The 23,219-nt window shown below is 38.6% G+C and overlaps 1 protein-coding gene across 1 annotated transcript in view; it reads left to right on the forward strand.

The window, feature by feature from the left end:
* The window catches only part of LOC149246672 (anthranilate synthase beta subunit 2, chloroplastic-like), a 165,277-nt gene extending 142,377 nt beyond the window's left edge, over positions 1–22,900 (forward strand). The window contains exon 8 of the mRNA XM_089457994.1: positions 22,556–22,900. Within this exon, the coding sequence (XP_089314120.1) occupies positions 22,556–22,663 (108 nt within the window). The 3' untranslated portion in view covers positions 22,664–22,900. The remainder of the gene's footprint in view (positions 1–22,555) is intronic.
* The last annotated feature ends 319 nt before the right edge of the window (positions 22,901–23,219 follow it).

Raw genomic sequence — 23,219 nt, forward strand, 5'->3', positions numbered from 1 at the left:
CAAGAGCTACCAAAGCTCAATGTCTAACTCAAGTGATATCCTCATTGGAGGGTCCTTCCACTACTCCAAGTCTCTCTCGGAAGGTTAAGAACGCAACCTTCCCCAAGGGCTTGTGAGGATGTCAACAACCTGCTCATCAGTCTTGATGTGTTCGAGCCTTATGCTCCCCGTTGTACCATATCTCGAATAAAGTGGTACCTGATATCAATGTGCTTAGAGCAGTCGTGGAACATGAGATTTTCTGAAAGGCGGATCCCACTTATGTTATCGCAATAGATAACTGTGGTATCCAACATGTACTTAAATAGCTCACTGAAGAGCTTCCTCAACCAAACAACTTCATAACAAGCCATACTAGTTGCAATATATTCGGCCTCGACGGTGCTTAGAGCAATTGATTTCAGCTTCTTGCTCATCCAAGAAATGAAGCAGATCCCAAAGAGAAGCAACATCTTGATGTTCTCTTTCTATCCACCACACTGTCAGCCCAATCAACATCAAAATATCGATGTAGCCTCAAATTACCGATAATGTATTTCAGCCCATAGTTGATTGTGCCACAGAGATATATCAAGCTATTCTTAGCAACAATCCAATGTATGTGATGAGGCTCAACCATAAATTGACTCAAAGTATTTACAGCGAAGCATATGTCCAGTTGGGAGTTGACCAAGAACATTAGGCCCCCCACCAGTTGTCTATATTCAGAAGAGTTTGCCAATTCAGGCCCAACAACACTTCCACATAGATTCTTGAACTTGAGTTCCATTAGAGTAGACACAAACTTCCATTCCACTATCCCACATCTCTCTAGTAGCTTCACAATGTATTTTCCTTGAGAAAGGAAAATATCCCCGACTTTTGCCAGACCTCCAGGCCTAGGAAGTAATGCATTAGTCCTAGGTTCTTCATCTCAAACTTTGAAGTCAACTCCCTCTTGCATTGATAAATGAGAGGGTTTGCACCTGTCAGAAAGAGATCATCAACATAAAGAACCAAAATAAGAGGCATGTCCTTCTCAACCTTGAAGTATATGTTAGGATCATCATAGCTCCTTGTAAATCCCAGCTTCATCAGATAACTGTCAATCCTTTTGAACCACGCCCTAAGGGCTTGCTTCAACCCATAGAGGGCTTTCTTCAGCTGACAAACATGTGTCCTTTTATCCTGTACTTCAAATCCCTGAGGTTGTTCCAAGTAGACTTCCTCCTTTAGCGAGTCGTGCAAGAAAGCAGTCTTGGCGTCCGTTTGATGTGGGCTCCAACCTTGGTTGGTAGCGAGAGCAATAATAGATCGGATAATGGTATATCGAGCAACCAGTGCAAATATTTCATCATAGTCCACTCCTTCCTTTTGAGAGAAACCACGAGCTACGAACTTGGCCTTGTATTTTTCAGCGCTTGCATCAGCTCCGTGTTTAATTTTGTGAAGCCATTTTAAGGTGACCACAGAGTTGTCCTTAGGTTTAGGCACCACGTCCCATACATCATTCTTCATGATCGATTCATATTCCTCATTCATCGCATTTTTCCATACTTGGTGTTTTATGGCTTCTTTGAACGTGCATGGTTCAACTTGAACAATAGTACTCATAGCAACCAAATACCCTTGATACCTGTTCAACTTCTTACTTTCGCGAAATGTCCCTCTTGGAGCAGTATGTCTTTCAGTATCTTTGAGAGTATCTTTGAGCCATAGTGGTCTTTTTCTTGAGGTAGAGGGATCACCACGAGGTGGATCAATAGTATCCATCAGAGCATCAACATTGAGCATAGGCTCATCCATCGGAGGTTCATCTTGTTTTTCGGTAGCATCATCATCACCCTTCCTTGAGATGGGGATATCTCTGCCTTTCCCAAGGGCAGTGTCTTCTTCAAAGGTAACATCATGACTTCCACATCTCTTTGACCAGGTACATAGATTCTATATGCCTTTGAATTTTCACTGTAGCCGACGAATATACCTTTCTTCCCAAAAGCTTCCAATTTATTCCCTTTCTCTTTAGGCACATGAAAATATATTGGATAATCAAAGATTCTCAAATGAGAAACACCAGGTTTCTTACCAGTGAAGACTTCCTCGGGTGTCTTGAAATCCAAAGCTTGATGCAGGCTCCTATTTTGAACATATACGACAGTGTTGGCAGCTTCTCCCCATAAGAATTTCGGTAGACCTTGATCATAGATCATGGCACAGGTGGCTTCCATGATTTTTTGATTCTTCCTTTCAACAACACCATTCTGCTCAGGAGTGTATCGAACAATTTTCTCCCTCTTAATGCCAGCCTCTCTGCAAAAGTCATTGAATTCATTTGATTCATATTCGGTTGTCGGTCCTCAACATTTTGATCTTCTTCCCTATTTGATTTTCGACCAATGCTTTGAAAGAACAAAACCATTTAAACACTTCATCCTTCCTCTTCAAGGCATAGATCCATGTTTTGCGTGAGTAGTCATCCACAAAGATTGCATAATATGAGTATCCTCCTAATGATGTTATGGGCAAGATACCAGACGGGTTAGAATGGACCAATTGAAGAATATCGATAGTATTGCTTTCACTAGAAGGGAATGGTCCCTTTGTATTTTTCCCAGTTGCACAACCCTAACAAACTCCTTCATGATTCATGTTAAACTTAGGCTTACCTGTGACCATCTTCCTTACCCCAGATAAGGATTTGTAATGTAAGTGGGGATATCTTCGGTGCCATAATCGACACTGAAGAGAAGTATTACTCGCCAAAGCTCCCAAAGGACTTCCACCAACCCGATAGAGACCATCAATCTGAATCCAAGAGTAAATGCATCTTTAGGGTTTCTATGCCAAATATGTACATTTCCATCATTAAATGCTATCTTGAAACCTTTATCTTCCATCGTAGAAATAGACACTAGGTTCTTTTTCAAATCGGGCACATACAACACTTCTTGAAGATGAATGGTTTGAGCTTGATTCAAGTGAAGAGTGATAATACCTATCCCTTTCACGGGGTTGGTGGCATTATCTCCAAGTATGATCTTTAGATTAGTTTTCTTTTCAACGAAATTTTAAAGGGCCTCCTTGTATCCAGTGAAGTGCCTTGAGGCTCCACTATCAATCAACAAATGATCCAAAGTATCTGGAGGAGAGGCAGTAGATAGAACAGAAATAAGATAAAACTCATTGTTTTTCTACAACATTACTTTCATCATACCTAGTATTCCTTGTCCTTTTGGGAGGTCGACCATTTCCATTTCGAGTAGTCGGAGCATTCCTCTTTCCTTTGTTGACCCTGTTGTTCCTTTGATTGCCATTACCTACGAAATTGTTGTTGTTGTTGTCATCATCCTTTGAAGGACACTCTCTAGCATAGTGGCTGAACTTGTTGCAATTATAGCACCTTCTTTTTCTTCCTTCTTTGAATCCCTTCTTAGATCCTTGACCCTATCTCATTGGACCAACATTATTCTTCCTTTTTGCATGAGCGGAGAAGGCATTAGGCTCATTCCCATTGTTCGATTTATCTCTGTCTATCATCATCATCTCTTCTTGAGTGCTTCTAGCCAATAAATCATCGAAATCAGGTACCCTTTTCTATACTTTGTCTTAGCAATAGTCAGTGCATTTGAAGGAGTCTCCACCACTTTTCCTTGCACATAGTCCAATACTTCATGCTCCTCCAAACTCAGGTCCAAAGTCATCTTCCATGCATGATAGTCAGATTTGTCATTGAGCTTGTTCTCGGTCTTGAAGTATGATGTTGAGGCCATGGAGACTTGTATAATAGCTTTTGTCCAACAAATCTCTTAGTGATTGCTTTTCTCTCTTGCTTGGGCTTTGTCTTCACCTGGGCTCTGATACCATGTTAATTTTAGATAACAATGGTATGTTCTATGCTTGCAACAATTACTTCAATGCCTTTTTATCAGCTCAACGACAATTTCCACTTAATTTCCAATAGCAATCACATTAACCATTAATCACATTGACAATAACTGTAGATAAAACATAAACAATAAATGCAGAAGGCAAGCCAAGACGAGAACAACCGAATTTGGTGAATGCCAGGGAAAAACCCCAAGATGGGGAAAACCCTTTGATCAATTCTTCTTATTATTATATCAAATGTTCAACAAAGAGAGAAAATACAATAAAGTCAAAATTGATATGCCAAATCACTGTCCAAAACAACCCTGTTAAATCTGCAATTCAGCCCTCAATTAACAACAGTCAAATCAGCCCTAATAAGAAAGTCAACAATAGTCAAAGTTTGGTCAAACTTCTTCAAAATAGCTCGGTAAAAGGAGGGAAGAACTCAGCGTCTCTTGCTAGTCAAAGTCAGCCCAAAACAGTCATCCAAACAACAATCAAACTCTATCAACTTGAAGTCAACTCTGCAATCAAACTGGCCTGTGGTCAACACCGGTCAAAGTGCCCAAAAATTCTTGATTTCTGTGCCAAAAGGTACGACCTGTCCAAATAGAAAATCTACCACAACAACTGCAGTCAAAGGAGGTCAAATAGCCCTTGGTCAACGTTGGTCAAACCTTGCAACAGATTTAAAATTCAGCCTCCTGAAATTCGTCCTCCTTTTTGCCACACGTGTGAAAAGATTAGCTGCCCAATGAGGTGTACGAACCAATCAAATAAGGAGAGAGAAGAATGTGTGAGTTGATGAGGTGCCAAATGAGGTTTGAGGTCATCCTTATTTATACAAGTTGTTGAGGGTCAAAAGACATGTTGCTTGGGCTTCATGAGCCTACATGATGGTGTGGTCGACCTTGGCAATTTACAGGTGTGGGCTTGACCTCAAAAACCTATTTCTCCTTGTCCAAGTTTAGTGATCTTTAGGTCAATTTTGGTCCTCTCGAAAAGAGGAATTGAATGCAATAACTATCTCCATCAAATGCACTGTCCAAAGAGTAATTTGGCCCTAGTTGCCAACTTTAACACCCTCCTATGATTACGTTGTTTGGCTTTCTAGGATCTTCAACATGATATCTCTTCTCGAGCTCCCTGTAGAGTGTGACCATACCACCATAGGCTGAAGGAATGGTAGCATAAGATAAGTCCAACCGAACACTGCCTCCAAGGTTGGCTGCAAATTTTTGAGATAGGAGCGTGGCCCATGCATCAGGCACATCTATCACAACAATATCTGTAATAATCATCCTATCAGGGTATGCTACTAGTAAAACTTGTAAGTCTTTGATCAACCCAATTACTTCGATCCTTTTTGAATCCATGGAACAAATGTTGCGATAAGGCCTTGATACCTGTAAGTTTAACTGTTACATGACTTTCTTGGTCATAACGTTAGCTGAGGCTCCTGAATCAAGCATACACTTGTGTAAACGACAATCGTTAACCATCAAAGAAATAAAAAATGGTTGATGATCTTCATTCGTCATATAGCAATTCATGTTTTTTAATATAATTTCTTTGTGTTTTTTAACCATCCTTCCCAATTGATGTTGAGACTAGAATTATAAGTCTTAGATGAATTTTGATTTTCACTCTGTTTATTATCCCTTCGCTGATAAGTTAATCCTTTATCTTTTGCAATTTCCAAGATACACTCCGACAAAGGTTTCTCACCATACAATTCAAAGGTTTCTCACCATACAATTCAATAAACTTATCCTTTTCATCACCAAAATTATTCCCACTATCAGAGGATTTGAGTGTTTTAACATCACGACTATTTTCTATGACCTCCATCCAATCCTCCATGGACAAGTGATATTCCTTACCAACAATGTTTATTTGATCACTTGTCGCAGCCTCTTCTTTATTCAAGATTCCTCTCGCAACAATGCAAGTAAATTCTTCATGAAAACCATTACACGGTCTACAATATGGCAAAGATTGTTCAACCATATTTGCAGACTCAAGTGGATTGGACGGTCTTTGTTCATTAGGAGAGCCCCTTTTCTGCCATGCATGATTATTATTCCAATTATTATTATTCCTAGGTTGGAAATTTTGTGATTGCGATATTTCCATCTGAACCAACCTAGCGTGTAGGGAATTTATTTCCTTAGCATGATTTGATATTAACCTTTCTTGATTTAGCTCCATACTTTCAAGTTTCTGCATCAATTTCTACATAGGATCATTATAAGCTTCTTTAATTTCTTGTCCCTTTGATTCTCGTGGTTTACTTGGACCTCTATCAAAACCCGAAATTTCAGATTTACCAACTACTCTCCTACATTTCTCCATTTCCTTAGCTAAAGTTTGAGCAACAGCCAGATCATTAGGATTAGCATGCCACAACTCATAAGCAGAATTAGGTGGAAATGCATTGATATAATGCACCAATTGGGACTTTGTAGAAGGCTTATAGTCTTGATGCAAATCCGTCAACTTATCATTAAACTGTTTATTAAACTCTTCAAGTGTCTCATGTTCATTTTTTTTAACAGTGGTAACAACAGTAAGTAAATGTCTCTCTTCTTTTTTTATCTCCATATCTGTCTTTAAAGGTGGTAATAATAAATTGTAGAGAATCAATTGTGTTATTCAAAAAGCCACAAAACCAATCCATAGCATCATCCTCCAAAGAAAGGACAAATAGCCTCATTTTAACATCTTCATGGTTATGGTTAGTAGTAATGCACCATTTTCCAATACAAGATTCAAACTTCTTAAGATGATCATTTTCACTAATCGCATTATTGCCTTGGAAAGAAGGCAACTTATTAATGGCTTTCTCTGGAACATCATGAGGATAACCCTGAATGTTAGTGAAATTGCAAGGGGCAAACAATTAAATTATGATGACTTGTTCGACAGGATCAGGGAAAAGGAAACAGATATTAGAGAGAGCTTCTTGTCCGAGATAAACAAGAGGTTTACTAGAAGTGAGCTTGTTTAATCGAACTCTGAAGGACCTTTCAGGATCTGGAGTAGGATTAACCAGGCTACCTGGATGTCTTCTTGTGTACGCTCTTGTAAAAGGTGGAAGAAGTGGAGTCGCCACTCAAGAAACCAAAGATACTAGAACCGAAAGTTAGTCAAAAACCAGGAACATAAAAACTCTACTCTCGACAGATGCATCAACATTTTCTAGCGCTATTGCCGGGGATATAGTCTTTCAAAAAGAAAATCCAAGTTTTGCTAGAAAAATCATCCACGAAGATTATATAATGCAAGCAGCCACCAAGATAAGATACAAGCACAAGTTCACATAAATCAGAATGCACAAGATGAAGTACTTGACTGGTTTTGCTTTTGCTTGAAGGGAATGGTCCTTTTACATGCTTTCCATTTGCACACCCTTGACAAACTCCATCATGATCCACTCTAATCTCAGGCATTCCAGAAACCATCTTTCTCACATGAGGCAATGCTTTATAGTGAAGATGAGTGAACCTTCAGTGCCACAATTCACATTGATGATTACTATCATGAATCAATGCATGGATAGGTCTTCCATTGATTTTATAAAGATCTTCAAATCATGATCCCAGAGTGAAGGCAAGTAATAATAATTATACATATTGACTTCATTGCTTGCAATGATATAATTCATCTTTGATCGCTGCAAAAGAGGTTAGTTTAGAAAACTATCATTCCATCCTTTGCAAAAGTCATGATTCTTTCCTGCAATCACTATTGTCAGTAAACCCATGACCTTTCTCATCAAATATAATGTGAGAGAATCAAAATCCCCCTATCTTTAGTATTCAATTTCTATCAGTTATTCTTTCATAACCTTCTATGCATTATACTTCTTTTCAAGACAACATTTTTTTGCACATGCATAAACAAAAGTAAAACTACTCTTTACTTTTACATGCATCGACAAGTACTTACACAACTATTAAACACATGCAACACCTTAATTACTATCTGCAAAATTACTATCATGGCTATTTATTATTGGACCGGGGAGTAAGCTTTCCTGAAAAGTGGTGACTTCTTTTTTCTTTCTGCTTCTTGTCTTGGGTAGCAAAGGTAGTAGGTTCTCCCTCTTCATGCTTAAGAATTCTTCCTCTAAAAATTCATTCTAGCCTCTTCTTGACTACACTTTCTGAGGAGCTCATCAAATGTGAGACACTTATCATTGTCACTGATGGTAGTAATAAATGTTTCCCAAGTTGGAGAAAGACCTCCAAGTGTAATCAACACCAACTCTTTATTAGATATGTTTCACCAGCAGTTGACAACTGATCCTTGATTTTAGATATCCTCATGAAGTATGCTTGAATGGTCTCTCCTCTGTTCATCTTAATGTCCTTGAGTTGATTCTTCAAGGCAAGGATTTGACTCAAGTTGTTTACTTGATACATTCCAATCAGCTTTTCATACATTTCCTTTCGATTTCTTCAACTTGGAGACATGGGTGATGAGATGGTCTCCATGAGAATCAAGGATAATCTTTTTAGCATTGACTTCTCCTTTCTTATATCTGGCCTTGACAACAACATTTGAATTTTCTGGTGGTTCTACTACCATGCCTTCAACATATTCCAACACATCATGTTCTTCAAGAGTAATATCCAATCTTGCTTTCCATGGACCAAAATTCGAAGCATCATTCAACTTCTCTTCATTCTTGAAGTAAGAAGAAGACATCTTTCAACAACAAACAAATTTCAGTGGTAAGTCGAACAAATTTTAGCAGCAAGAAGGAGTAGCAAGTGATATTTCAGTGGAAAATAGAAGGAGCAACAAGTGATATGTCAGTGAAAATAGGAACAACAAGTGCTATATCAACAAAAAATATAAGGAACAACTAGTGATATTTAGCAAAAAATAGAAGGTTGACAACTCTTATCTTTTGGGCTTGTCTTCACCAAAGCTCTGATACCATGTTGAAATTCTGATGTTCTATGTTGTAACAATTACTTATTTGAAAATTTCTTTTTGCTGCAATATTAGTTAAGCAATTGTAGATAGAACATAAACCAAATGCACAATTGAAGACAACCAAGAACAAGATAAGACATAGAGAATTTAGGTCCAATTAACAGGGCAAAACCCACAAGGGGAAAACACAACCAAATTCTTCTTCTATTAGATATCAATTGTTCAGTAGAGAGATCAAGAGAATGAATAAGTTCACCAAAATTTGAACAAGTTATAGCATGATCACTGGTAGTAGCAGTTGATGCAAACACTGAATCAACCTTCAATTTCTGCTCTTACTCTCCAAGTCTTTCTCTCTCTCAATCTTCTTCAAGTCTCTCCAAATTCTTCTTTCACAATGCACAAGTGTGAGAATGAGATGATATGAAATACAAATATATAGGAGGAGAAACAAATTTGGTCCATAAAGAAGGAGCAATACGCATGCCTTGAGGAGGAGTTACATATGCCATTTAGGGAGGTACACTTGCCTTTGTAACTCATGCCATTAAGGAGTTACACACACCTTTGTAACTCATGCCATTAAGGAGGTATGCATGCCTTAGTAACTTATGCCATAAAGGTAATCAATGCATGCCTTAGTAACTTATGCCGTAAAGGAGAGAATGTAACATATGCATTAATTGAGGGGAGTTACATATGACATGATTGAGTGCCAGGATTGAGAGCCATGATTGAGAGACATGAATTTTCTTTTAATAATAATATAATAGTATCATAAAGGATAATAGTAATAATAATAATATTGATGATTAAGTAGAGATTGAACTATTAGGATTGATTAATGATAAGTTAAGTGTTTTTCCGTCAACTATACTTGATTACCAATTGATGCAATGTGATTTACTATTTTTGGAAAGTCATACTTGAGATGCTAGACATGACTTACTATTTTTAGAAAGTCACTCCAGAATTTTCAGAAACGAGATTTTAGATAAGGAAATTCATCCTTGAGTTGCCAATTTTCTGTTGAAAAATGTAACTACGTTTGGTCTTCATTTAATGTATTTGAGTCATCATGAAATGTACTTGTCAAAAGAATAAAGAAAATATTTTTTATTATTGTAACAATGACTTATTAAAGCACGGGTTTCATGCTTGGGTCATCATTATATTAGTCAAATTCCCCATTGTGGACTCTTAGGATTAATATTGAGTTTATAGAGTCGTTGTATATTCAAAGAGACCCTTCTTGGGCTTTTGAATCATGTGAAAAGTTTTAGTATTGAGTCAAATATGATTTATGTATCCTCCACACCAAGTCGGCCTAAGGACATCAATTCGACCTCCCTTGAAGCCTATAAATAGAAGCAAGTTGAATTCATTTGGCGCATCTCATCTCAAGCAAGTTCAATATCTCTAAGGAAGTCAGAGAAGTGCGAAGTGGGTCTAAGGAAGCCAAAGGAAGTGCGAGTTGGGTGGAGTCTAAGGAGAAGAAGAAAAACGAAATTTTGGTGCCTCTCTCTCTTTGTTTTGTGCCCTAGTTTGGAAGATCGAAGTCTTCCAAGTTTTGTTGATGTCGAAAGTCGCCTGATGCCGGAAGCTGCTACATAGTCGAAGTTGCTGGAAGAGAGGTCGAAGATCTGGGAGGCTAACTTGGTGTGGAGGGAAGGTTTGGTCTTTGTTTAGGGTGAAGAGTCCCAAAAAATACTATTGAAAGGAAGAGAATTTTGACTGGGTTTTCCCCTTGAGGGGGGTTCTTCCATGGCCTAGTGCCTATATTTGGTGTCCATTGTTTTATGTGCTTTTGCTTTGGTAATTGCTTGATGAACTAAAAGAGAGAATACATAAAGAAAACCTAAAAGAAGTCGAGAACATCACAAATAATTATCGAGTATAAGAAAATCTTTTTGCCTTTTTGATTTTCTAACATGGTATCAAAGCTTTGGTGAAGAAAGAAGAAAAAGGCAATCTCAAGCACTTAATCAAGGAATCATTCAAAATGGTTATTCAAGGAAAGAATTTTACCATCTTCAAAGACAATGCCTAATACAATTAAGGGAGAAAAGAAACTTGAAGGAGCCTCTAACTACAGGTCTTGGAAAAAGAGGATTGACCTCATCCTTGAAAATTACAAGGTTCTAGACTTGGTCAAAGGAAAAGTAAAGAAGCCTACAAAAGACTCCAGTGATGCTGACAAAGGAAAGTTCAAGGAACTAGAATTAGTGGCGATGAGTCTAATGGTAGAAGGATTAAAGGACAACCTTGTCCCATTCATAGCCAACATCAATCATGCTCAGGAAATATATGAAGCTTTGTCAAAGTTATTCACTATTGAGAACATTGGTCAAGTAACAAGTTTGAAGAATGAGCTAAGGACCACAAAGATGACTAAAGAAGACACAGTGGCCTCCTCCTTTGTAAAGATAACAAGAATCAGAGATGATCTTTTGGCCATTGATGAAATCATTCTAGACAAAGAACTCATGATCACTCCTCTATTAGGATTGCCACCTTCTTGGGGTGCTTTCGCTACAGGACTTAACAATTGGAAGGAAGCTCCCACTTTTTAAGAACTATGGACTGCCTACAGTCAGGAAGAATTAAGCATCTCATTAGTTGCCAATTCTGAAGATGTTTCAAATGCTTACATTGCTCAACATAAAGGAAAGAAATCAAAAGGACCAAGGAAGAAAGTTGACATGTCCAAGGTAGAATGCAATCAATGCCATAAGAAGGGTCACTACAGAAGTCACTGTTCTGACAACCCAAGAAATAAGAAGAGAAAAAGAGATCATGCTAACATTGCTGAAGAAGAAGATTCAAAGAAAGCCAAACTCGAAGAATCTGACATAAGGGACTTGCACTACTAAGTCCTTTGTTTTAGTCTTAGATGTCCTATTTTGTATTTTTGATATTTTAGAATCTATAGGTTTTAACATGCTTTTGGAAAAGACATTTTCTTTTGTTTTATAAGTTTATAGGTATTCCTCAAAAGCTTTGGAGGGAGCCCCCAACATCTCCCAAAGATAAGTATCTCATTTCCTTTCAATTTTTGGTTTCATGTACTTATTTAAGTTTTTTGTTTATATTAACACTAATCATCATTCTCCTTCTATTGTCTTGATTAAGAAAATATCTCCTATACCCTCAAGGAGTATTGAAGAAAGCCATCCAAGGTAAGGTTTGTCAAAGGTATGCCTTAAACTACAAAACATTGATTTCTTTAAATGTTTTATTCATTTGACAATCTATTACTAACATTGTTATGTATAGCTATATTGAATCATATTGACTCTTATTTTGCTTGATTCATCACTTGATAAATCTACCCCTCTTACTCTTAACTGATTTTATAGAACCCTAGACAGGTTCTCTGGAAAACCCTAACTTAAGGGTATGCTAATGTGAATGTCTGAAACCCTAAACTACTTGGGGCTATTGAGAAATGCTATTTGAAGTTTCTGTTGATAATGCCATGTTTGAGATTTTGGTATGATCAGGAAGACCTAACTTGTTAGGATTGAATGATAAAGTCTAAAATCTCGAACATTTGAAGTATTGGTAACTTTGGGTTTTCTATGTTCGTATATTGAAACCCTAACTCATTATCGCTTGGTGGAATGTGTAAGCAAGACCCTCATAATATCTTAGAAATGATTTCCTTGGAATGTGTGTTTGTCTGATCAAACCCTAGTCTAGCCAAGTTTGTTTGTCTAACTCTTATTAATATTTGTGAAGTTGGGTTTGAGTAACACATGATATGAAATGCCTATGCATGATGAAGTCTTAGATGTATGAGTTGATCTGTTTATCGGTGATCATGAATCCTAGGGTTTGGAACTAAGCCCTAGTCAATGGTTGTTTCTCTAGGATGATAATATTTGTGAAGTTCTAGGGTTTTGGAGTTAAACTTAGTAGAAGTGAAAATATGTAGTGTATGATGACAATGTGATAATTTGAGATCTGTCTTAGATTGTTGAAATCTGGTTTTCTGTTTGATTATAATATCTAAGGTTTGCAACTAACCCTAGTGGAAGCTGGATATGTTGATGACTAAGCTGTGATTGGTTTTGTTTGATTAATTATCATGTATGAAATCTAGGATTTCTGTGAAACCCTAGTAAGGAGTCTAACATATGAATTCTGAAAAATGTTAGATGATTTGTTGATCTATATTTGTTTGAATTGTTTCTAGGGTTTATTATGTGGAAACGTATGTCATACCTTTGGAAGAAACATTTAAACCCTAGATGTAATGAAAGTTGTTATGAAGTAGTCTAGGGTTTATGACTAAGTCCCTAGTAAGATGTTGAAAGAGTAAGCGTTTCTTGCTTGTTTTGGCATTTGATATATATATAGTTGAAATGCTTCCGTAATTCTGATATGGCTAACTTCATGCTTCTATAGATTTGGTTGTACTTGCTATCTAAGTTGTGCAGGTACACAATCTTCAATATGGTGAAGATGTTTGTTGATAAGCATGATGTGGATGATGACAACTTTGATGAAATGGTTGGAAGCCACAAAAGATTCTCCGATGTCGAAGTAAAGAAGTTGATCTCCCTAGATTAAGAGGGAGCCTGGATAAAAGGAAGCTCCCTAATTGAGAGGGAGGCATAGAATAGTTTTGATTGGAGAATGTTTGAAGATATGTTGTTGTATATGAAGTAGGAAAGTAAAATGTATGATTGAGGAATCTTTTGTCAAAGATTCGATTGATAGTCCTACTATGTTGAGGAGCAACATCTGTTGTCTGAAAAACCCCGAAGGTTTGTATTTGATTATGTACATGTGAAAGTATATTATTGATTGGGGTTGTGTTTGTACAGGTGAATCTCTCGAAGGTTTTGATAGCATGCTGGTTACCAATCAGTTTGATTGGAGAGAGATTGGTTATTCTTGATATGCTAGATCAAGGAGTGTTGAGGCTTTGTGAGTGAAGCATTTCCTGGGAGGACATCTGGCCGACACTTTGTGTTGATGTCTAGGTCCCAAAGTTGGAAAGGTGGTGTTGGTTATTGAGCTTTGTTTTTGGATACACACCTGGATCCTTGGGTTGATGGTTAGCAAGTAAGCCTAATGGTACCTAGAGAGGCTGAAATCTTGAGTCCATGTTAGTCCCACCTGGATAGATTGCCTTGGTCAGGAATCTAGTTGGCATTGCAGTGCCTAAAGTTTTGAGAGACCAATGGATAGATTGCCCTGGTTAGGAATCTAGTCCATGGCATTGCGGTGCCTAAATTGATGAGAGACCAATGGATAGATTGCCTTGGTCAAGAATCTAGTCCATGGCATTGCGGTGTCTAAAGCTCTTCATTGTTCTTATAGTTTTAGATCTTCCATTGTATTTGTAAACTATGAATACATCCCTAGTTAAGAGGAAGTGTTGAAAAATATAACTAGGTTCGGTTTTCATTTAATGTATTTGAGTCATCATGAAATGTACTTGTTAAAAGAATAAAGAAAATAATTTTTATTATTGTAACAATGACTTATTAAAGCACGAGTTTCATGCTTGGGTCATCATTATATTAGACAAAGTCCCCATTGTGGACTCCTAGGATTAATATTGAGTTTATAGAGTCATTGTATATTCAAAGAGACCCTTCTTGGGCTTTTGAATCATGTAAAAAGGTTTAGTATTGAGTCAAATATGATCTATGTATCCTCCACACGAAGTCGGCCTGATAGAGATCAAGTCGGCCTAAGGACATCAATTTGACGTCCCTTGAAGCCTATAAATAGAAGTAATTCGAATTCATTTGGAGCATCTCATCTCAAGCAAGTTCGATATCTCTAAGGAAGCCAAAGGAAATGCGAGTTGGGTGGAGTCTAAGGAGAAGAAGACAAATGAAATTTTGGTGCCTCTCTCTCTTTATTTCATGCCCTAGTTTGGGAGATCGAAATCTTCCAAGTTTCGTTGATGCCAGACGCTGCTTGATGCCGGAAGCTGCTACATAGTTGAAGTTGCTGGAAGAGAGGTTGAAGATCTGGGAGGTTGACTTGGTGTGGAGGGAAGGTTTGGTCTTTGTCTAGGGTGAAGAGTCTCAAAGAATACTATTGAAAGGAAGAGAATTTTGACTGGGTTTTCCCTCAAGGGGGTTTTTCCATGGCATAGTGCCTATATCTGGTGTCCATTGTTTTATGTGCTTTTGCTTTGGTAATTGTTTGATGAACTAAAAGAAAGAAGATATAAAGAAAACCTAATAAGAAGTCAAGAACATCACAAATAATTATCAAATATAAGAAAATCTTCTTGCCTTTCTGATTTTCTAACATTTTCAACATTAGAGTTCATCAAGAGAAGATTAGGGCCATTTTAGATTGGCCTACACCTAGGAATGTGACAGAGTTGCGGGGGTTCCTGGGTAAATGTATCTACTACTGGTGGTTTGTGAAGGGGTTTTCTCAGCTAGCAGTACCCCTCATAGATTTGACAAAGAAAGGGGCGTTTGAGTGGACAAACATGGCACAGGAGGCTTTTGAGCGCCTCAAGAGAGTGTTGAGCAACTATTCTGTTTTGGCCTTTCTTGATTTTTCGCAGCCTTTTGTTTTGGAGTGTGATGCATCTGGAGAGGGCATTGGGGCGGTTTTGATGCAGGGAGGCCATCCGATTGCTTTTGAGATCTGGAAGCTACAGAGCCATGAGAGGTTGTATTCCATATATGACAAGGAGATGCTGGCCATTATGCATGCTTTGGCCAAATTTCGACAGTATTTGGTAGGCAATAGATTCAAGGTGAAGACTGATCATAACGGTCTTCGATTCCTTTTGGAGCAAAGGGATCTTCAGGAGAGGCAACAAAAGTGGGTCAGTAAGATCTAGGCTTATGATTTTGAGATAGAGTATGTCAAGGGCAAGTAGAACATAGTGGTAGATGCACTCTCGAGGAGGCCTGTCACGCTCTCACTCATGGAGATTGCTCAAGATTGGAAGGCTCAATTGCTGGTAGTGTACTCCAAGAATCATATACTACAATGATAGGATATATTAATATTTGATTCCAGGCTCACGGTTGAGGGAGAAGATCTTGCATGCAGCTCATGACCTACACATGGCAGAGCATCAGGGGTTTTACGAGACATATTAGACTGTTAGGGAGCACTTTACTTGGAGAGGCCTTAAAGAGGATGTTCTGAGGCATGTACAGGAGTGTGATGTTTGTCAGAGGAACAAAGGGGAGCAAACACATCTGGATGGCTTACTTCAACCCCTACCGATTCTAGAGAGGAAGTGGGAGAGTGTCTCGATGGACTTCATTATCGGTCTTTCAGTAGCACATGGACGTGATTGTATCTATATGGTGGTGGACAGGTTGACCAAGTATGCCCACTTCTTTGCTATTCCATCCAAGTCCTTAACTTCACAGATAGTTGAGCTTTTCTTCAGGGAGGTATTTAGGCTGCATGGTCTTCCCAAGACCATCATCAGGTTTATGAGGGCAATTTGGTAGGAGTTGTTTAGGTTGGTGGGAACTCAGCTCACTCCCAGTACTAGTTATCATCCCCAGAGAAATGGGCATATAAAGATCGTGAATAAATGGCTAGAGGGGTACTTGCAGAACTACGTGATAGGGCAACAATGCGCATGGGTGAAGTGGCTACACTTTAGGGAGTATTGCTACAACGCCACTCAACACATGTCCATCGGTATGTCACCTTTCCATGCCCTTTATGATTGTGATGCATTGTCTTTTGCTGACATGATTTTTGGAGATAGCTGAGCCCTTGGTGCAAAGGATTGGATATAGGAGCACTGGGAGATCCTGAGGGCTCTCAAAGATAACTCACAGACAATTTAGAACTAGCATAAGATGTATGTGGATAGGCATCACGGGGAGAGACATTTTGAGGTTGAGAATTTAGTTTTTCTACATTTCCAACCATACAAACAGTCTACATCGAAGTAGAAGGGAGCCGAGAAGCTCAAACCATGCTTTTATGGGCCGTATAGAGTGACCTTGGGACAACAGGTTATAACTACCCCAGAGTTTCCACCCTTGGATGATGAGGGACACTTGATCTTGGTTCCGGAGGTTATCTTGCAGGAGAGAGAGAGGAAGCTCAAGAACAAAACCATTAGAGAGTATCTTGTCAGGTGGAAGGGTCTACCAGAGGAGGATGCCACATGGGAGGGAGAACAAGTTCTACAACATCCAACATTGCAGTTGTTTGAGGACAAGCAACCTTTGGGCGGGGAGGACTGTCATGTCCCCAATAAATAATTTTGCTAAGTAAAATCCTCATTTTTTTGGAATTTTGGTGTTATAAAATATTTTGGCTTATAAAACTTTGGAAAAGTGGGTTAAGGAACCACTTACTTTATTTTTGGAGAAAAGGAGAAATAAACATTAGAGAAAATAAAATTATTTTGTAAGTGGAATGTCGGGGCCACTCAAAAAAGGGAATTAGACCCCCCTTGAGAAATTTGGACTAGGAAGAAGAGGGGGGAAGAAGGGAGTTCGAACTTGTGGAGAAGGGGGGACCCACCAAGGAGAAAGGGACCATCATCTATAAATAGCACATGTGGGCTCCATTTTTGCATCTTTTATCCATCTATTTTCTGGAGATCAAACTCTCTCGTGGAGGCTATTCAACACAAGAGAAACAAAGCTGTTTAGCTCAAGAGTTTCAAGTGAAATTCAACCTCATTTCAGAGAACTTGGAGTGTCTCCCTAGTGAGGCTTAGGGGAGTCTATTCCAGGACTTCCATTGGGGTTATTTGCAGAGATTTCACTCAGAATTATTTCACACTTCTTGGGCGTAGAAGAAGAATTACAAAGTATATTTGGAGCAAATTCCTTTTATTGTAGGTTCCGGGCTTTTGCAGATGATTTTCTCTTGGTCAGAGGAGGAATTTGGCACCAAATTTCAGAGCTGAGATTGTGTCTTACTGCTGGGCCAAAATTTTCTCTTCCAGGGCCTGCGCAGGGGTTGATTGGCAGAAATTTCGCAGGGATTTGGAGCTGGTGTTTTGCTGGAATTTTCAGCTGGGAAATATTGCCAATCCCGGAGGATATTTAGTAAATAATTTCTCAACTAATTACAGGTGGATTGAGCCATTCTTTCAGCAGTATTTCTCTTGCTGGGCGCAACACTGGGTGGTTGGGAAGTTCACACTTTTTAGGACATTCCGGGTCAGCTGAAATTAGCCCGAAAGATTTCTGGGTTTTTGTTGGATTTCAGAATTTTTGGAGCAGGATTGAGGGCCAAAACTATAGTTCACCTCTAGCAGCAGCAGTAGAAATTTCTGGACAGAGTGAATTGCCAGATCGAGCCATTTTCAGTTGGGTTTTCACATTATTCTTCTGGGTGTTTGTATGCTTGCATTTGCAAGCCCAGATTCCATTTTCTATCATTGATGTACTCCTATTTCCAGATTAATACAATGGCTCAGATCTTTGGCTCTATTTTTTGCATGTACTAATTGTGGTTGTGTTATCAGAATTTTAATTTCGCTGTAGCTATTGCATGCATTTGATATTCACTGTTAATTCCTAATTAGGAACATTACACTTGTGGAATTAATTTTACCACTAAATAGCTGGGGAGAAGTCACTAAGGTGATACTGGTCGCTGATTTCTTATTGCTACTAGGCCTGCTAGATTTTATGCTAACAGTGCAATTTATACTTTCCATTTCCTACTTTTCCTAATTATTCTCCCCATCTAATCAACTATGAGATTCCTCCTGTTAGCCTCCTGCTGCAGCAGGTTAATCATCTTTCATGATCGACATTTTTACATGCCAAATATGTTGTACTATGCATGCTGCAATTGTCCATATTTGCTACAGATGGCCAAAGAACTGTGCTTGAAAGTGTGCTAATCTAAGTGCCACTGCTGTGTTCCAATTTTGATAAGCAATTCATTTTTGGTTTGAGGCATTTTTCAGTTGGAGGACTTCAAGCGAGGCATGTCTAACTCCCCTTCTTCCTCTTTCCCCAAATCACTCACTAACTTCCCCTAAAAGAGGTCAAGATCTGCTTGATACCTCTTAGTTTCATCATTCTTTATATCATTTGCCTTGGTGAAGATCTGCTTCACTCAAGGAATGTTCACACTTCTTCTATGAGTCATTTTCCCTCTTAATAGCCTAATATTCACATACTTAGCGCTTTCTTATCACTCTTCATGTTAACTACTAACTTTACTATGTAGCTCCCTATCTATTTCCCCTTCCCCTACTAAAACTATGTATATTACTCCCCTATATACTTATCCCTCCCCCTGGTTGAAAAATAACCTTATACATCCTCGGGAATTGCTAAGTTTATCTGAAACTTAGCAAGAGCCCTCAATACCCCCTCTAACCATCTCCCAAATGCATAAGGACTCATTCCTTTGCATAGTTTCCCTTCATATGTATAAAAATCATCCTTTTGGCCTTGTTTTACCTTTTTAAGGTATGAACCCCTTTTTTATAGGCCTAAACCCTCCTCCGATCCGAATCCCCTCCCTCCGACGCGATATCGCTGTCGGAGGTGCTAACAGTGTTGGCCGCATATATATATATATATATATATATATATATATATATATATTATATATATATATATATATATATATATATATATATATATATATAACACCATTTCCCTCTCCTCCGATGCGATATCGCTATCGGAGGCCCCCCTTATCATATCTCCCCTTTATCGCATTTTACATATCGCGGCCGTCCGATCAAGCCTCAGATCCGACGGCCCGTATTAAGTCGCAAACCCCATTTCGGCGATCGCAACAAAAATGAAGTCACGCCCCATGCTCTCCTCCGACGCGAAATGCCGACTTAATCTCCGCCGTCCATTTGGCCCTCAGATCAACGACCCGTTTTTGATCGCATTGCCCCATATATGGCTTCGACCAGCGGAGCCGAAATATTATTAAGGCACGACATATAAAGGTTTCGGGTCCAAAAGGAGCTCTTTGTACAACGAAATGGGAGTGCTCTGATGTTCCGGAGCCGAAATACAATAAAGCAGAGCTTAATGAATATCGGGTCCGCTTATCATTTTTATTAAAATCCGCCGATTTGGGTTCGCCGATGGGCCGGACCCGAAATAAAATAAAGAGGGCCTGTAAAAGCATTTCGGGTCCGATGGTTTCGGGGGTCATATGTTTGTCCCGCCGATAAGAGTTTCGCCGATGGGCCAGACCCGATATCAATAAAAAGTGGGCTTATAGAGGATTTCGGGTCCGCCCTTTGTTTCGCTCATCGCAAGTTTTATGTGCCACCCCCCGGTCCGCCCCAATGCGATATTGCGATGAGATCTGGGCCGTTGGATCGGCCCGCGCCGGATCCGACGGCCAGGATTTAGTATTTTGCACAGTGTCCGCCTAGCCCCAAATTTTGATGAAATTCATGTTTTAAAGGCATTCCGCCTGTTCATAATAAAAGGGCCATTTTTAATGTTTTATGTGCGGCGCCCGTGCCCACCCAGGTATAAAGGAAATGATGGTTTCCTTAGCCATTCTAAGTCGCTCTGGCCCAAAAAATACTTCTAAAGGCATGATTCCTCCTCAGATGCCTCCAGAGCGCTGCTTCTCCATCAATTATGGAATTTTATCAGTTTAAAGGCATTTTTTGATCGGCCAAGCGCCGAAACTCCTCCAAAGCCTCCAGAAGCCCGCAGACAGCACAACAACAGTCAAATCTTGCCATAAGTGACCATAAAAGGGCGATTTTGATGCGGCAAAGAGTATCAGAGAGAGAAAGTGGCCTGATTCAGTGTCAAAGTGTATCAGAGGAAGCGGCAAAGAGTATCAGTTCAAAAGATCAGCAACCCAAAAGCAGCAGAACATTAAAGAGGCCCCCATCAAAGTCAATAAAGCAGTTCAGAGCCATCAAAGCCCGCCAGATCACAGTTATGAGCATTAAAGCCATTCTACAGCAACAGAACCGCCTAGAGGGGCAATTCAAGTGTTTAAAGCCCAATTATTGCTAGAACAGTGTATAAAGACACCTGAGAGCAGCGCTGCAAGTTCCCAAGGCGCAGTTATGATAAATTGGCCAGCGCAGAGCTCAAAGGACACCATATTTACTCATGTTGAATGCTGCTGCCTCCAGTGTAGCTTAGTTAGATATTTTGTGCATTTATTTCAATACAGATTAGGTTAGAAGTAGTTATTTCATCAGATCTGTCTGAGATCTGTATATTGTAGATATTTTGCCTATATAAACCACCCTCTGCACTGTTTTAAGGGTTGGTTGGTTGTATTTCTCATTCCAGACTTGCACTATAAGCTTAAGAACTTTTGTAATCAAAGATTGCTGGAATATTTGCATCTGAATTGGCTGGTTGTGCTTTCAATGGCCGAAGAGCTTGATGTGGAATTCATGTGCTTGCTCATGGTTCAATAAGTCTTTCCTCCCTCTGTTTATCAGTTTATATGTATCTGTATCATCTGTATATCATAATCTAAGTTGTAGGAAGAAGGAATAGTTCAGAGCTGCCCTCTGTGCTCAATTCTTGTAACTTTTCTATGTTTTCCTCTGAATTAGTGACAAATATGTATACTTAATTGATCATGTTTAAGCTATTTCCTTCATTATATGAATGCTGTTTAGGAATCCTTCATTGCTCCTATATAGTCTTCATCCACTTTCCCTCTTTGGCTGGATGAGAGATCCTTAATTGCCTCTCATCCCCTAACCTCCATTTCATCCTTGTTCCAACATTTAATCATTGTGCCATGCGTAGCTATCCTGCTCCATATTCCCCTTTTCTGCCAAGGAAAACACACCCTTCAGTTCACATTCATTGACTCCATGCCCAATGGTTTGAACTTCTTACACTTTGTATGCTAACTCTGCTTGAATAGATCAACCATCCCACCAAACTCAAACAAAACCCACGTGTATCATATCTAGCCTAAAATCATCCCTTAAACAAAGCTAAATCCTAAAGAGAGAGCCCTCTCTGACTGCAGGTAGGCTAGGACCTGCAGTCCAAAGATTGGTTTGTGGTTACCTCGGCCGTATCCCTTTGGGAGTCAAAAGGGACAACCTGAGTGATAACACCTCCATAATAGACCTCTCAATCACCACCTGCCAATCAAAAGTAGGTTCAACCTCAACCAATCAAATGGCATTGGTAACATGTAGAAATAATTTCCTCATAGTGATAACCAAATTTAACAAAGTGGTACTTGAAGTGCAGATGTGGGAGGTAACAGAGTCCATTGGTGTGGTACTTTGTTAAAGAAGCTCAGATTAAAAAATAGAAGAAAATGAAAAGTTGAGACTAAAAACCTTCGACCGATTTTCTTGTTGATTGTTCTCATATTCACCCTGGATGCAAGAAGATTCAGTTTTGAGCTCCCTAATATTTGAATGTGAACACCCAGCTAACATAATTATCACAATTTGAAATAATCTAAGAGTTAGAGTATAAAAGTATGATGTTTTTACCATTTCTTCCTTTTTTCCCGCTTATTCAAGATTAAAAAAAAATGTGAAAACCTTTCTATCACATTCGTCTTGGCTATTTCCAATTTTGGGTTTTTCATATCCACATTAATAGGTAGCAATTATAATGTTGTAATGCCAGGCATTTCATGAATATGTTGCACTAAATAGAATTTGGAAACCTACCATTTTTATGACCCTTTTGAGGTATTGGTCATTCAGCTTAGTAAATTTAGTCTATAGATGTTTAAGCTTCATTGCTTTTGTATAATTACCATTCTCACACTGACACACAAACACACACAGGCACATCACAATTTTTTACTTTTGTATGGAGCTGTTTTGCAGGCTGTTCAATTCCACCCAGAAAGTATTATCACTCCTGAAGGGAAAAAGATTGTTCAAAATTTTATCAACATTATAGAACAGCATAAGATTCTCCTGACTACTGGCTGATGTATGGGAGAAAGTCCGAGTATAGTAGGATAGCAATGTTGAGAGGTAAAAACTTGGTTTATGCTTTAGGCATAAGTTGACAGTAAAACCAAAGAATTCGGGTGTTAACTTTTATCTGCTTGTTACAAATTTACGTAATTTAAATTATGTCAATAAAGAACAGGTCTGATTTAGGATGACACAAAATTACATCTCATCATTTTTTGTGGTTAAAAACATTTGCATCTGGTTTTTTTATTCTTCAGTTTTGCTTTCTCATTTATGGTGGTTCAGGTATTTTAAAAATCTGTCATAAAATGTACAAGTTCTTTCACTGATCCTTTTACGGTGTATTTTTTCTTTCTTAGCAGAGACTTTTTGATTTCATAGTTATATAGCCTACTAGCTTATAATTAATACATTGATAATCTGCACTGGTGTTTAGTTATATATTTACCACGTCAAATTATTTCGTTTTTTGTTTTGAAAACTATATATTTTTCTTTAGCTGCTCTATTGACAAAATTATCATGATTGACATTGCACGTCTGTTAAAAAATTTGGAATGTAATTAATC

Source organism: Pinus tabuliformis, chromosome 7 (assembly GCF_031772625.1).
Source record: "Pinus tabuliformis cultivar Carrire ecotype Pingquan chromosome 7, CPIR1, whole genome shotgun sequence".
NCBI lineage: Eukaryota > Viridiplantae > Streptophyta > Pinopsida > Pinales > Pinaceae > Pinus > Pinus tabuliformis.